At 43.3% G+C, this 16,335-nt stretch overlaps 1 protein-coding gene across 5 annotated transcripts in view; it reads right to left on the reverse strand.

Annotated features, from left to right (window-relative positions):
• Positions 1-16,335, reverse strand: part of SLX4IP (SLX4 interacting protein) — a 130,582-nt gene that overhangs the window by 14,542 nt on the left and 99,705 nt on the right. For all 5 annotated transcript variants that reach the window (XM_073339608.1, XM_073339609.1, XM_073339610.1 and 2 more), the window contains 2 exons: positions 16,085-16,162; positions 13,341-13,429 (listed from right to left, as the gene is read on the reverse strand). In XM_073339608.1, coding sequence (XP_073195709.1) covers positions 13,341-13,429; positions 16,085-16,162 — 167 coding nt within the window. The remainder of the gene's footprint in view (positions 1-13,340; positions 13,430-16,084; positions 16,163-16,335) is intronic.

Here is a 16,335-nt window from a genome sequence, read left to right on the forward strand (position 1 = left end):
ACAGGTGAGAGCAAGCCTACCTGACACCCAGTTCCAACCATTGGGCCAGAGCTCTTGACCCAACTGACTTGGATGGGGAGGCTGCCGAAGAGATGTACTGGCAAGTCTCCACTCACACCAGATATCACAGGTTCTGGCCCATGAGGCAAATGTCCCAGTATGCTGGCAGGACTTGCAAGTACAGCTCCTGGAGCACCAACCCCTGATGGAGGAGACAGAGGAAGGGCTTAATGACAAAGGCCAGACTGGGGGCACACTGATGCACTCCTTGACCAAAGATGACAGGTTCTGTCAGGGCCCATTTGAGTTTGACCAGAAACTGCAGAGGCATATAGCACCTGGAGGAACCCTAGAAAACAGAACGCTGAAGCTGACTACCTGGACAGTGCCCACGATCCATCCTATCAAATGCCTCCTTCTAGTCAAGGGACAAAAGGATGAGTGACGGACCATCCCTACGTGCCAGATGGAGAATATCCCAGACCAGGTATAAGCTCTCAAAGATGGTCCAAGCTTGACTTATCAGGAGATTGAAAGTCCTAGGTGAGAGCAGTGTAGAATTGTAGCTCAAAACAGGCAGCTCCCAGCCAGTCAAAGAGCCTCAACAGGTTTGTGGCCTCTTACTGCAAGATGGTCCTAGCCTCTGGCCGATCCCAAGATCCACAAGTTAGGGCAACTGAACGCCCTATTCATGAAGAAAGTGTGGGACACTGCCCCTGTCCTGCTGTTCTTTTCTCCCTACCCTGAGAGAGGCCCTCACAAAATGTATCATTTTCATGTCTCCATATCCCATTTCCCCCAGTATAGGGACGCTCTTGTGCCCTGGATTCTATTTATGAGAGTCCAGCATACCCTAAGCAGGTGCACATAAGCTTTCTTCCCTGAAAGACAAGTAATAGGAAGCTTTCACCGGACACCAAATCTCGAGGGCTTTCAAGTACCAAAGGAGTAACATTCTTTCTACTTGCTGGCTAATTTGAAGCTACACCATTCCTTGGCTGAAGTTACACAATTTTGTTTTATGCCAAGTTTTAAAAAGTCTGGATGGTCCTAATCTCCAGGCCACTGATGCGCTGCTAAACATTCTAAAAGGATCACATCCCCTAACTCTTGCCAATGGGAACTGTTTCCCAGTTCGGATTGCAAATGTTTAGGAAATGTTGAGGGATTTGATAATACAACCTTTTGGCCAGACTGAAATTGGATTAACAACCTGATGAACTCAAAAAATTGTTGCTGTTAAGCATGGGCCTTGGACAGTTTCTCTTCTAGGGTAGGTAGGCCTATTGACCTGCACAATGCAAGACACAGGAAGCTATGCACAACTTCTGGAAGCCATCTGAGAAGTCTTCACTACCAAGTATCAAAATCCACCCTCACTTGTCTCCATAACTGAATACTTTACTTGCCAAACTTCCTATGTTGTTTTGTACTGTCTAGGGCAAGATTAGGCCCATCCCAGTAAAGCTCTTTTCAGAAACATAAGACTCACATTTTCAAAAAAATGACTGGTGAATTTAGGTACCTAACTTGAGAAACCAAGTATTGCCAACCCTGCATGCTCAAAAATCAGGAGTCAGGTCCCCAAAAACCAGGAGACTGGCTTAAAAATCATGATATTTATAAAAAGTAAAAAATAGGTTTTTTATTTGCCTTCTGAGCCTTTAAGGTGCATTTGGGACACATTTTTGAGCTTTTTTCCAGGACCATGAAGGCCACATACTTACTTTCCTTTTGAGAGAAAGCGAGGTTCTCTCAGAATAGAGTTGAGTTCAAGGGATGGTGCTTTATGAAAAACATGACTCAGAACTGTGGATTCACAGATAGCATCTTCGTGGTGAGTGTGTCCAATGATAAGAGAACGGAGAAAAAGGCAGTTGTTTTTCAGTCAATCTGAGAACTTCTCTTAATGAAATTTAAGGCAGATTTAAAACATACCTAGACCCGATTTTTTTGTATTAATAAAAGAGCAGTATTTTTCTGACACCTGTACCATCAACCAATTTTCCCTCAATTGTAAGTTTCCTCCCCCAAAAGGTATGCAAAAGGACTTTGTAAAAGTTCTCCTCTAAATGACTTTTTATAAAATAAAAGCAAAAAATCAGTTATTTTATTACACATTTCAAGACAAAGGAACTTCTTGACTAACAGCAAAATGTTACATGGATTCCTGAAAAAGTAATGCAATCCTGTATTGTAGCTTTGAGTCAGCTGAAAATAGGGTACTCTCACCTGTCTGATAAGTCTAAATGTTATAGAATCATAGAATATCAGGGTTGGAAGGGACCTCAGGAGGTCATCTAGTCCAACCCCCCTGCTCAAAGCAGGCCAATCCCCAACTAAATCATCCACTGAAGCATCCACTACATATAGTGTAAACAGTTAGATACCCTTTATGTTCATTTTTCTATATAGACAACAGTTACTCCCTTTGCTCTGGATTTATATGCTGGGTAACAACAGAACAAACTATTGATTAAAGAACATGAGTTACACAGTACTGTGTTTCATTTATAAAAAAAAAAAAATCTGGTTTTGCCAGGAAAAATAAGCTTTTAGTATAAAAGGATAAGACTTAAACTTAGAAAAAACAATACACCAACAGGTAAAAGAATGGCATTGTTTATATAACTATGATACCATGTGAAATGACTGTAGGAGACCTTAGAAAGGTTAACAGTAATATCCTTGATCTTGCCACTTATATCTAGGCAAGGCATATAAAACAGGCAGTACCAGCAGGTCTTAGCCTGGTATCATAATGGCACAATCAAGCTCTGGAAATATTACTACCAAGGACAGACTTTTTACTTTTAGATTCTTTTTCATTTTATTTTAGTATGGATTAGATTATATAAATTGGGGAAGAAATAAAGTGAAAAGTAGTAGAGCTCTCACTAATTTAATAGATATCCTCAAACTCAATCTCTGTCAGTTTATAACCATTATCTATTCCAGTGGTTTTCAAACTTCTTTTCTGGCGACCCAGAAAATTGTTGAAGCCTCCAGCCCAGCAGAGCTGGGGATGAGGGGGGTTGGCGTGTGGGAGGGGCTCTGGGCTGGGGCAGAGGGTTGGAGAGCGGGAGTGGGTCAGGGATCTGGGCTGGGGGTGCAGGCTCTGGGGTGGGGCTGGGGATGAGGGGCTTGGGATACAGGAGGGGGCTCTGGGTTGGAGGGGTGGCTCAGGGCTGGGGCAGAGAAATGGGGTGTGGGAGTGGGTCAGGGCTCTGGGCTGGGGGTACAGGCCTCTAGGGTGGGGCTGGGGATGAGGGGTTTGGGGTGCAGGATGGGGTACAGGGCTGGGGCAGGGGGTTGGGGTGCGGGCTTACCTCGGGCGGCTCCCAGTCAGTGGTGCGGCGGGGTGCTAAGGCAGGCTTTCTGCCTGTCCTGGCACCGCAGACCGCACTGCGCCCTGGAAGTGGCCAGCAGCAGGTCCGGCTCCTAGGTGGAGGTACGCAACAGCTCCGTGCAGCTCTTGCCTGCAGGCACCGCCCGCCCAGCTCCCATTGGCTGGGAACTGGCCAATGGGAGTACAGAGCTGGTGGTGGGTGGGGGGTGCAGTATGTGGAGCCCCGTGGCGCAGGGCAGTGTCAGAACAGGTAGGGACTAGTCTGCCTTAGCCAGGCAGCACCGCCAACAGGACTTTTAACGGCTCTGTCAGTGGTGATGACCATGACCCAGTGCCTTACATTCCGCGACCCAGGACTGGATCGTGACCCACAGTTTGAAAACCACTGATTTATTCCATGTGAACAGAAGAATGGGGAAGGGTAGAGATAGTGGTGAGCACAGTCTGACAGCAGTGTGTTTGTGTAAGGGCTGAATGTAAGTGATAGCACTGAACTGTAGAAATTAGAGACTGCCCAAAATCCCTTCATGACATTTGGTCTCTTTATACTATATTTATTTCAGTTTATTTTGAAGTCAAGATATAGAATTTATTTCTTATTAATTGCTATGGAGTTTTCTGCTGAAGGTAAGAGGATGGTTTGCTCTACAAAACAATCCTGCTGGTTATCTGCTGGAGGCCCTTGGGACAGCAAGAATGCAGTCATGAGTGTTCCATTAAAATGTAAAGTTATTTAGGTATTGAAAAAGAGTTATATGATCCCACAAAACTTTTCACAGATGCACAGCCCTTAAGCAAGTAGTTAGATTTAAGTCAAATGAAGTACCCATGAGAAAGGATTACTCACCTCAGTAAAGGATTGCAGGAATGCGTCCCTATTATTTCAACACCATGTCAAAAGGAAGTCTTTTCATGTACCTAATCTTTTGTATTGCCGCCACTGGACCCCTTCTATTTCTGCTATATCTTGCTGGGGCTTGCATGACCCAAGCTGCATACCGTACTCCAATGGGTGGATGCTACTGAGTTATATATTGGCATTATGATATGTTCAGTATTTTCTATTTAATTCTGTATGCATCTAACATTTTGCTTGCATTTTGACGACTGAAATTACTGAACACAATACACTGAATTATCTATGACACCCAGGCCCTTTTTGTTACAGTTAACACAGAACCCTATTACTTTGAATTTGGCAACAATGAATTTAATCTGTCATCATGCTGCCCATCTATGCAGCTCTGCTAGGTCTCTCTGAAGTTCTCCACAGTCTTATCTTGTCTTGTCTTGGGAATGGTAAATAATTGTGTGTAATATGCAAATCATGCCATGTCACTGCTCATCCACTTCTCCAGATAATTAATATACTAAACATCAGCATTCCTTGTATGGATGCTTGGGGTACACAATTGTTACCCTTTGCCATGCTGAAAATGGACCAGCCAATTTCCAAACCATAGGAAAACTACATCTTTTAGTGTGCGACGACTTAGTTTTTTTAACAGTTTCTTGCAAGGGACTTTGTCAAAAGCTTGGGGGCTGACTCTAAAAAAAAAAAAAGCAATTTTCCTATATCTGTTCTGTCGTTGACAACTTCAAGAATTCTGGTTGATTCAAGTGGCACAATCTTTGTAGAATCCATGATGGTTTGTATCTATCATAATTTTTCATCTAGTGTTTTATAATGCAATTTTTAAATTACTGATTTAACCAATATATTTTCTGTGACAGATATAGCAACTGTATACTATATTTTTGGGACCATAAGAACGGCCATACTGGGTCAGACCAATGGTCCATTCAGCCCTGACAGTGGCTCATGCCAGGTGCTTCAGAGGGAACAAACAGAACAGATGGATTGGTTTGTTCATATGAAAGGTTGATGTTACTTTCGGTAGAAATTTTGTGTGCGGATGTAGCAGGACTTTGTCTTTGAAGAATATTGTGTAGGGAGGATCGGCCATGAGCGCCCCGATCTCACTCACCTGTCTGGCAGAAGTAATGGTGACCAGAAAGGCCACTTTCATGAATAAATGCAGCAGGGAACTAATTGGCGGCTAAGGCTTCGAATGGTGGTCTGATGAGGCATTTCAACACCAGATTGAGGTCCTAGGCAGGGGTAGGTTGGCAAACTTCTGGATAAATGTTCTGGAGGCCTGTGAGGAAGCATTTAGTAATTGGGTGCATGAAAATCAAGTTCCCGTCAATCTCATGCTGGAACGCAGTAATGCCTGCAAAATGGACTTTGATCGAGCTTGTTGCTAAACCCAATTATTTCAGCTCCATTAGGTATTCCAACACTAATGGTAGTGGTGCTGTGGAGGCCGTCAAGTGTTTTACGGGACACCAGGAGGAGAATCTCTTCCATTTTTGAAAGTAAGTATTCCTCCTGGTCACTTTCCTGCTGTTTAGTAACACATGTTTAACTTGTTCCAAGCTGACTAGTTCGCCAGGATGGAACCATGTAGGAACCACACTTGTAGGTGGAGTTTCTCCAGATTCAGGTGAAGAGTATGACCGTTATTCTGAGACAGCAGGTCTAGACGATAAGGAACAGTTTGAGGAGCGCATATCAACATGCACATCAGGTAAGGGGAAAATGCTTTTTTGGGCCATGTTGGGACTATGAGGATAACCTTGGCCTTGTCTGTTCAAATTTTGTGTACCATATGCGATATCATTGGAATCAGTGGGAAAGCGTACATGAGTTATGCAACCCATGTGATGAGAAAGGCGAACCCGAGTGACCGAGGTCCCATCCCCACTCTCAAGCAGAACATTGCGCATTTGCTGTTCGTTGGGGATGTGAACAAGTCGATTGGGGGAGTGCTCCACCGGTGGAAAATGGGGAGCAAAACTCTCCTATTCATTTCCCATTCCTGGTCTCAAGAGAAGTACCTGCTTAGCGTGTCCGCCGTTGTGTTCTGACAGCCAGGAAGGTAGGAGGCTGAAATGTTTATGTTGTGGTGTATATACCAGTTCCACAGTTTCATGTCTTCAGTGCACAGCAAGTGAGATCGAGCACCCCCTTGTCAAATGATGAAAAACATACATGCAATGTTGTCAGTCATGATGCGAATGAATTCGTTCTTTAAGTGCGGTAGGAAGTGTCTGCAGGCATTGCGGACCACACATAGTTCTAATAGATTGATGTGTAACTGAGTCTCTGCAGGAGACCATTTGCCTTGAACCATGCGCAGGTGCATATGGGCGCCCCAGCCTATCAGCGAGGTGCCTGTTGTGATAACAATTGATGGGGGTTCCTGTTGAAAAGGGATGCCCATGCATACATTTTCTGATCTTGTCCACCAGTGTAGAGAATCCAGGACACAGGGTGGTACAGTATGGTTTGTGAAGGCTCGGTATGTACTCCAAGCTCAGCCAGTCCTGTAGACAGTGCATATGTAGTCTTGTGTGTCGTACCATGAACGCTGTGGCTGCCATGTGCCCTAGCAGTTGCAAGACAGTATGAGCTGGTATTTGGGGGCTGACTCTTACCTCTGAGATAAGGTCTGTCAGAGTTGTGAACACATTCAGGGGCAGGGATGCCTTGGCTTCTACGGCATCAAGATGTGCCCTGATAAAGTCCAGTTGCTGGACAGGGATTAGAGTGGATTTTCATTCATTTATCTGTAGTCCTAGATCCCTGAATATGTGATCATTGTCTGGACTGAGTCCAATGCTTCTTGTTAAGTTGGGCCTTTGAGAAGGCAATCGTCCAGGTAAGGGAAAATCGTTATTCCCTGTTTGCGCAGATGTGCCGTTACTACCACTAGGGTTTTGGAGAAAACTCTTGGTGCAGTGGATAGGCCGAACGGTAGCACTCTGTACTGGAAGCATTTGTGTCCTACTGTTAAAGGCAGAAATTTCCTGTGAGTGGGGTGTATAGTAATATGAAAATAAGCATCTTGGAGGTTGAGGGGTGAAAACCAGTCCCCCTTTTGCAGCACTGGAAGTATCGTGCCCAGTGAGTGCGTTTTGAACTTTGGAGTGCATACGAACATGTTGAGTTTCCTGAGATCCAAAATAGGTCTCCATCCCCCATTCTTCTTCTGTGTCAAGGAGAAGTGGGAGTAGAACCCCTTCCCCATATATTGCGAAGGTACTTGTTCCATGGCACCTAGTTGTAAAAGATGATCGATTTCTTGTTGTATCAGGTGCTCATGAGAAGGGTCCCTGAAGAGGGACGGAGAGGTGGGTAGGGTAGGTGGTCGGGAGGTAAAGGGGATGGTATATCCTGATCGTATGATCTCTAACACCCACTGGTCCATTATTATTGACTTCCAGATGTGGCAGAATGGGCGAAGGTGGTGTCAAAAGCATGGGGACAGATCAGGTGACAGCGCTGCCTGGTGAAGGAGGTTGTCCAAACCCTCGACCAAAACTGCCTGGTGAAGAATTTAGTGGGTGCGGTTGGTGCCGACTTGGTTTTTTCAACCAGTGCCAACTATGATGTTGGTGCTGAGGGCGGAGGCATGGTGCCTGAGGAGTCACTCAGCACCGGGTCCCTTTTGGGTGAATTCAGTACCATGGAGGAGGCATGTTGCCATCTGTGCCTCGACTCTGTCTGCTTTGCTTGGGACTCGGTAGTGCCAGAGGTGCCCAGAGTATCATAGGTGCTCACCTGAACATATGTTGGTATCGGGGGTAGTGACCTGGCAGGAGACCACTTATGTTTCTGTGGTGCTCTCTGAGGACACGTCTGCGCCCTCTTCCACAGTCCTTTAGAGGAAGGCATGTCTCCTGTCCCTGCAGAGGGAGTACCCGGAAAGGAGGTCCATTGGTCTGGCTCTGGTTGGAGAGATTTCTCCATCAGTATAATTTTCAAGCGGAGATCTCAGTCACGCTGGGCTCTCGCTTTCAGATTATTGCAATGGGTGCATTTTTGCAGGATATGCATCTCCGCATGACATCGGACACACAAAAAGTGTCCATCTGAAATGGGCATTGCTTCGTGGCAAAAGCCACATCGCTTAAAGCCTGGGGTGCCAGGCATCTCTGACACTTAACTGATCCCCAGTGCGGGGAGGGTAAACAGGGGAAGTAACATTAACTATAACTTTTAAAAGACTATTTAAACTGCTATCTTTTTTAAAGGTTTGGCGAGAGTACGAACACTGCCCCAGAGCTCCATCTTCAACCGAGGATGGTTGAGAAGGAACTGGAGGACTTGGGTCATGCGCATGCTAGACGTGGTACCATGAGATGCCTGCTGCATATGCATGACCCACATGGACGCTGGTGCCATAAATCTCTGATTGACATCACCGGGACACACCGACACCTGAAGTGGAGCACCGAAAGGGACATCATTCGAAGAAGAAGTATCAGTTTCACTCTGCAGCTACTAAAGCTCTCAAATTCTTCAGGTCTGGGATAGCCCCACCATGAGGACTGCCTTGGGCCAGGAACCCTAGGGCCTCCATACACACAGGCCATCTGGCTCCCTGGGATGCAAGCTAGCCCAGAAGTCTGGAAGTTTGGGGTCCCTTGACTCTGAGTAGTCCACCTGGAAGGGCTGCCCCAGAGCTACAGACCCTGGGAGCTGATCCCAAGACACTCAAGCTCCTGGGTCCACAACAGGGAGCTTGGAAGCTGTGGCTAGAGCTGAGATTCTCAGGTTTCCAGGCTCCCTGCCATGAAGTCAGGATCTAAGCTCTGGTTAGAGTCAGGGCTCCCAAGTCTATCAAGCTCCCAACTCCATGGCAGGGATCCTGGAATCCCTTGCATGACAAGGCTGGCCCAGAGCCACAGACTATGGAAGCCCGGGGTTGCCTGGTCACTGGGCAGTCTACAAAGTGGAGCTCTCTCTCTCTCACCAGCTCCCAGAGCTAGTGGAAGGTGTGGAGGAAGAGAAGCTGGGCTCTGTGCCTCTCTGGGTCCGGTAGCTGCACCTCTCCAGCTCCCAGAGCTGCAGGGGAGGTTGAGTGTTCCTGCTCTCTGTCTCCAGAAAATTTGTTGAAAGTGAAATTGACAAGACGCTTCCAAGCAGGCAGCCAGGGAGCCCTCATTTCAATTTTCCCAACAGAAAATCAAAATCTTTCAGCAAAACTGAAGTTCTTTCATGGAAAATTCTGCTTTTGCAAAAAAAAGCATATTTTTTTTTTGGTCAGAAAACCATTTAGATGAAAATTTTGTGACCAGCTCTAATAGTGATTGTAACGCAATCCTATCAAATCTGGCACCTGATCTTGTAGCCAAGTCAAGGGCGTGGTATTTAACAAAAGTAAGGGAATTACACCATATTGCTGCCTTGCAGATCTCCGATATGAGGACGTTCTAAAAACTGCAAAGGAGGCATCCTGTGCTTCTGACGTTTGGAGGGAGAGGCGTACCAGCCATATGATAAACAGATTGAAATAACATGGGGTAATCCAGTGACATATTCTCTGGGAAGAAATGGCCCGCCCCTTAAAAGAGCTACTTATGGAAACAAAGAGAAGAGGAGCCTGCCTAAAGGGCTTCGTTCTATTAATACAACAAGGCACTAGAAACATCCAAGTTGTGAGGTTTCTCATTCCCTGGAGAGGAATCAGGTATTTGGAAAGAAAATGAGAAGATTAACAGATTTAAATGGAAGTCTGACACAATTTTGGGAAAAATTTGGGATGAAGACTCAACACCACCTTATCCCTGTGGAATATTGTGCAAGGTGGGTTAGCAGGAAGAGCTTGTGTAAGACCTCACAGGTCTAGAACACAGGCCTGCAGAGCTATCGCACAGTTAACATCTCCAGGCTGCCACTAAGTGGCAGCTGTAACCAACCGGCGCTCCACTTACCATGATTCACTGTGGACACCAACCACGGGAAGTTCCGCCTTAAGGGTTTGACAGGAAGCAGCCCCAGCACTTCTGAATGGCTCCCTGTCCTATATAAACCCCAGGGTCATTTCAGGAAGTGTCCAGGAAACAGCGCGGATCTCTTGTAGCTGCCATGACTGTTCCTGTTCTATGCTCTTGAGCTCCTGGCTTGACCTCGGCTTGTTTTGGACTTCATCTCCTGACTCGGACCCTGAAACCTCAGTTGGACTCTAACCCTGACCTGGAACTGACTACAAACTCCTTAGCTACTCCTAGCCTCAGGTTTGCCCCTGCTTTGACCCTTGGCCCTGACTTCCCCTTGTTGGGATCCTGAAAGCTTAGAGTTTGCTGACTCTTCTGGCTGATGTAATGGTGATCAGAAAGGCCACCTTGAGAGCAAGGTGAGAGCATTCAGAGGGAGACTCAAAGAAGGGGCTCTATGACACTTGTAAGAACAATAGTGAGATCCCACATTGGAGGGAAGTGAGGGACAGTTGCATGTGCCCTTGGGTGAGGGGCACACAAGGACATGCACTGTGCAGACTACAACTCATCAGACACTGCTATTCAAAGATTACACATGAACAGCTAGCATGCGATCCACATGAACAGTATCCTCTATTGCCCAACCCAAAGGCACACACCTTATGTCTACTAAAATTACCATACACCTGAGCCCATACACCATAACCTTAACTCTGTTCTCATGCAGAAATTCCTTTAGTGAACCCACTCCAACACACCGGCCCTTATTTCTCTCCCTGCTCCATACACCCCAGATTTCCTCCCTGTCCTCCATATTCCCCTTCCCCACTTTCTTCCCCCAAATACATACTTTCCCTCCCTTTCCCTTGTATTCCAAAAGCCTGAAAATTCACCTGCTCCTCACAGTTCTTATTTCTGCCCCATGACAGCATAAGGGAACCTCTTCCCTGAGGACAACGTGGCTTCACCCTCGATAGGACAATAGGAGATAGTGGCCATCTCTGCTAAGTACAACCTAAAAACTTCCTCCTGCAGCAGGTCTAAGGAAATGGTAGCCATTTTAAATGAGGGAAACCTATGGCCTCTTTCCCACTGAGGATAATGGGAGATGGTAGCCATTTTTAACTTTGTTAGTTTCTCTGAAAAAGAAATGCACCAGTCACTGAAGAATAAACTCTCGGTTATAAAGATTAAAAGTGAAAAACTACCCTTAATCCTAAAGATTTGTTCTCAAAAACTACCTGTTGCACTAGATCTCCTCAAGGTTCAGCTGCCTGACAATATTGGTTTTAAAGATGCATGTCAGCAATAAAACATGAGAACCCCTAAACAACCCAGAGACAAATTTCAAACACTTCCTATTGCAAATTTATTATACAAAACCAACCAAATACTACATACAAAATTCAAAGGGCATATAAAGTCACACTGGATGATGTTTTATACTTCAAGACCATCTATGTGTAGAGAAATGCATGCCCTATTTTAAGCCCAATTCAGAACATCTTAGCTATAGAGTCATAATAAGCACCTAAATCACAGAACATGCCATAGAAGAGAATTTGGGGGGAGGCTTCTGCAGTCTAGTACAGAATCCAGGCATACTTCCTGTTAAACTGCATAGCAAACACATTAGTACTACGATAGCACGTGCTGTAGGATTTCATATACATAGTGGGGCAGACTGTAGCAGCAGACGCTGCTGCTAGAACAGCACAAAGGGATCTGAAATCCCACTGACACAGCTACCGCCGCTCATTGAGGTGGTTTTATTATGTTGATGGGAGAGCTCTCTGATTTAGGGTCTGATCCTGCAAAGAATTAGGCACCTGAGTAACTTTACTCACATGAATAGCCCCATAGAACAAGCCCTTGAAATGTTAAGTTCACTTTTTAAATAATTAGGGATTTGTACAGATGAATTTAAGTTTTAAGTTACCACAATTTAAAATCAATATTGTAATATTTATGTGAAACAATCAAAATATTCTTGACAGGAGTACATTATTCACTTGCCTTTCCTCTTCTAATAGGAATCATATGAAAGGGAAACTAAGGAGGGGAATTCTTATTTGTTGCTTTTTGGAGAAATTAACTCTCTCAAATTGGAAAGAGAGTTTTACAAGAAACTTTAAAAAGAAAAATATAATAATTCACTTCCCAATCACAGGGTTTTTCTTCCAGCCAAAATGCATGTTAAATAGTCCCAATTTAAGGAATCTGAGTGGCTTTTAAAACACATGTTGTGAGAGTAGTGTTTTTTTGTTCAGGTTGGCAACAAAAATATTTTCAAAAGCAGTTTACTAGATTTTCTTTTGAGCAACCTAAACATCTTTTTTTGCTGGGTTACTTATCCTGTGGTGTTTATCAATCTTGGGACCAAGATAACAAAGCCCTCGCAGCTGATGTTAGAAAGAAACTTTCCTGTTACAAAGGGACTTCAATTAAATTTAATGTTTAAAATTAATATTTCCATTAATCACTCCAACAATACATGCACAGACCTTAATGTGTATTTATGACATTCATCATGAGTGCAAAAGAAACTGCCTGTTATAAAACAGGCCACCTGGGTCAATGTTAGCACTCATGAGACAACCAGTGGTTAACTGCAGTATAAGATTCATAAGCTGTTGACCCTGATAGAGCCTTCTAGATGAAATATATAAGTAATAATTTTTACTGGTAATGAACTACCGAGCAATACCTTTTTCCCCATAAATTTATTAGGGGAGCATATTTTGTTCCAGCAGTGCCACCGCTGACCTTTATGAGTTGTCTTATAGAACAGAGATGCCAAAAAAAATATGCAAAACAAATAATACAGTGGACCTTATAAATCTTAATATTTGGTAACACAAAAGGTTTCAAGACCAAGTAGTCAAAAATGGACACCTAAAGTTAGGTTTCTAAATAAGTGGCCTGATTTTCCAAAGTGCTGAGCTTCTAGCAATTCCTACTATCTTCAGTGGGAGGTGCTGGGTGTTCAGTCCATTTGATAATCAGACCACTTAGGTGACAAAATATGCATTTAGGAGACTAACTTTAGGTTCCCATTTTGAACATCTTGGCCCAATTGTTTAGATGATCTTTTCCATCCCTAGAAAATATCAGATTAGCATTTGAATGACTAAGTCTACACAGAAACATGTCTCACCACTGAACAATAAATCAGACTATTCTAGTACTCCTCCATACATACCAATGCTCCATTTTTGCTTGTCCAAAGACTGGGATTAGATTCAAGTCTAGTGACACAAACCACAAATTTGTCTGGAAATACACGCAGCTCTGTGCAAAACAACAAACCCCAAAAAGATTACATGTATCTTTCAGTATATAATATAGTTTTTAATAAGGGCAACGTATACGTGTACTACATTTTGTAAATCAAAGCAGCCGACATTTTAAAATGCACAATAATTCTTTTCTCCCTCCTCACTTTTTGCAATTCCCCACTCTCTCCTCCCACTTCACTTGTTTTGTTTTTGTTTTTTGGGGGTTTTTTTGGGTGGGGGAGTAAATCATTCATTTCTCAATAGGGCAGAGTAAGCTCAGTTCTCCAGAGAAAAGACTAGGCTGCAAATTAGTCCACCTGAGCCCCGGACAAATGTATCACATGGAACCCACAGGCAAGTCATTCAGCATGATTTCCTTTGTGCTAGTCTGATGATTCATCTTTTCATCTCAAAAATGTTGTCATGTTTATAACATCAGTATAATGTATAGCATGAAAATTGGACATAACATGGCATATGGAAAACATCTTTCAAACTATGACTAAGGTGATTTTAAAGTGTTTAAACGATTTATTACCATTTACCATCACGATCTCACATATCCTACTCCTAAAACACAGTTCCCAGAGTTAACACATAACAACAAAACTTCTTAATCATCTGAGATTACTAGAGGGAAGAGGATCCAGTAACAACAATTCTGAACCACTTATAAGAACAGAGTACATCAAGCATCACTCAATTTAGTAACAAAAATACTAGAGAGAGAGAGAGACAGACAGACAGACAGAGACAGAGAGGGTGTTCTGTTTTAGCAATCTGAAATTATGTCCACATCCATTAAAATGGCATATTTTTATTTAGGATTTATATGTGAAATTGTCAGACTTTTATAACAATGGGCCAGAACATCCTGTCTTATGGGAGGGGGAAGAGGTAAGATAGGCAGGAAAACAATGAGGCTGACCACAGTTTCCCTCAGAACATCCCATCAAAGGGCAGCAAACAGGGGAGGAATATGGAGCTATCTGCATGGACGGCTGCTTCTCCACAAGACTGTGTTGTTTCATTGACAGCATGCTCTGTGCAGCCATTTGCCAAGTCCTCCTATGGCTGCTAAGCAGGAGCCATGAAGGTAACTTTACAAGAGTTAATGCTGTATTAATTACTACTAGATCTGTGGGTTGGTGCAGTGGCTTGTAGTCAGATCCCTATTCTTCTGGTCTCACCCACAAGCCCTGCAGAGCTCCAAAGCAGAAAGGCTCCAGAGGAAATAAGGAGTGGTGCTGGGATGGGGCGTGGGGGCAGTAATCCCCACTTTCTGCACAGGAAGGAAAAGATGCATATGCAGGAGGGTTGCTCCTAGCCTCAGATATTAAGCATTCTGACAGGGTGTTATTTCAGCTTTGACTGTAAAATGAACCAATGCAACACGAGTTTCAATTTTAAAATACAGAATTCTACTTAGATGATAATCAATGTGTTCTTTTTGATTGCGGTATTACATGTATCCTGACTAAAAGAACTGCTGAGGCCGAAGTGTTTATTAGCTCAGGAAATATACTTATTAGAGTGCAGCAGCAGCTTTTATTAATAAATAAAAATTATTATTAATGACAAAGAAACAACAACAAATTTTGGCCACTGTCTTTCAACGACCTCTGTGTGGGAGCAGGGGGCTCTATTCATGTGGCGCTCGTTACAGGATCGTGGCCTTAGAATTTTTTCTGATAGTATTGGTAGATCAAATACATTTTAGTTTGGCTGTTTTAACTGTTACATTTTGCCAGATAGTCTCTTGCTGGTTAACAAAACAAATCTGTCACTAGACTACAATACTTCCTGTAAAATTCCAATAAAGCTTAGATCCAAAACAAATACAGTTTTGATGTAAAAGACATTATTACAGTATAATCTAATATTCCAAAACAGCCATGAAAATGTACAACTTTGCTGAAATACTTAAAATCAGCACTCTAATCTCTGCACTCAGTATGAAGTTAGACAAAATTAGTAGTTAATTGAAACAGAAGAGACTTAACAAATGTCCATAAACATGGTAAATAAAACCCTATAAAATGTAAGAGACATTACTAAGATTGTTATTCAAGCAGTTAAAAGATTTTAAGGCCGCTTAGTTGATTTACTTTATTTTTCTTTTAAATTTAAAAGATCAACTGAAAGGGCAGTCATTGTTATGGTTCCTTTTTATTGTTGTTGAAGCAACAGGATTGATATCACTTCCTTACAGAGCATCTTGGCTTGGAAAAACATGAAGAAGAAAAATATCTGGCCCAATGACATCACCTATGTAGGGGTTTTACAGCAGTGGGCCCAATGAAAGCATTTGCTTGCATACACTTGTACCATACAGTTGATGCCATAAATGATATGATATGACTCATCGGAGTGCAACCTCTGGTCGATTCACCCTGTGGAGACTCAGTAAAATGCTAAGCCTCATCACAAATATCAAATCTGGTATGACTGAGCTGATTATTCTGGAGCAGGCAGAAAGCAACTTTAAAGTTAAATAAAACACACAAACAACTGTTTGGAAATATTTTTGATTAAAAAAAATCCCACAACAATAACAGAAATTAATGAACTGAATCAAAATTCTAATAGAAACGCTGTGTTTATGATTTACTCCCTTCTCCCAATTGTGCTAAATGTTAAGTAACGGAATAAGAAACTGCCTGCTTACCGCGATACTGCTTCCCCACCACACAACGGAGATTGACCCATCTCTTCATGAAGTAGGCTGTAATGTGAAAATTGCCACCTGAAACATTAAACAGAGTGATGTAATAAGTGTAAGGGCATTCTGTTCTCACAGTGTGCTACACATCTCCTATAAAGATCTCCTGACTGTTTGGGGAAAGGAAGGCATAGCTCTCACTTACAAAATGTGCATCTCTCCAAAAGCAGTATTTTTAATAAAAACTTCTTAGAGTC

Source organism: Lepidochelys kempii, chromosome 3, assembly GCF_965140265.1.
Source record: "Lepidochelys kempii isolate rLepKem1 chromosome 3, rLepKem1.hap2, whole genome shotgun sequence".
NCBI classification, from domain to species: Eukaryota; Metazoa; Chordata; order Testudines; family Cheloniidae; genus Lepidochelys; species Lepidochelys kempii.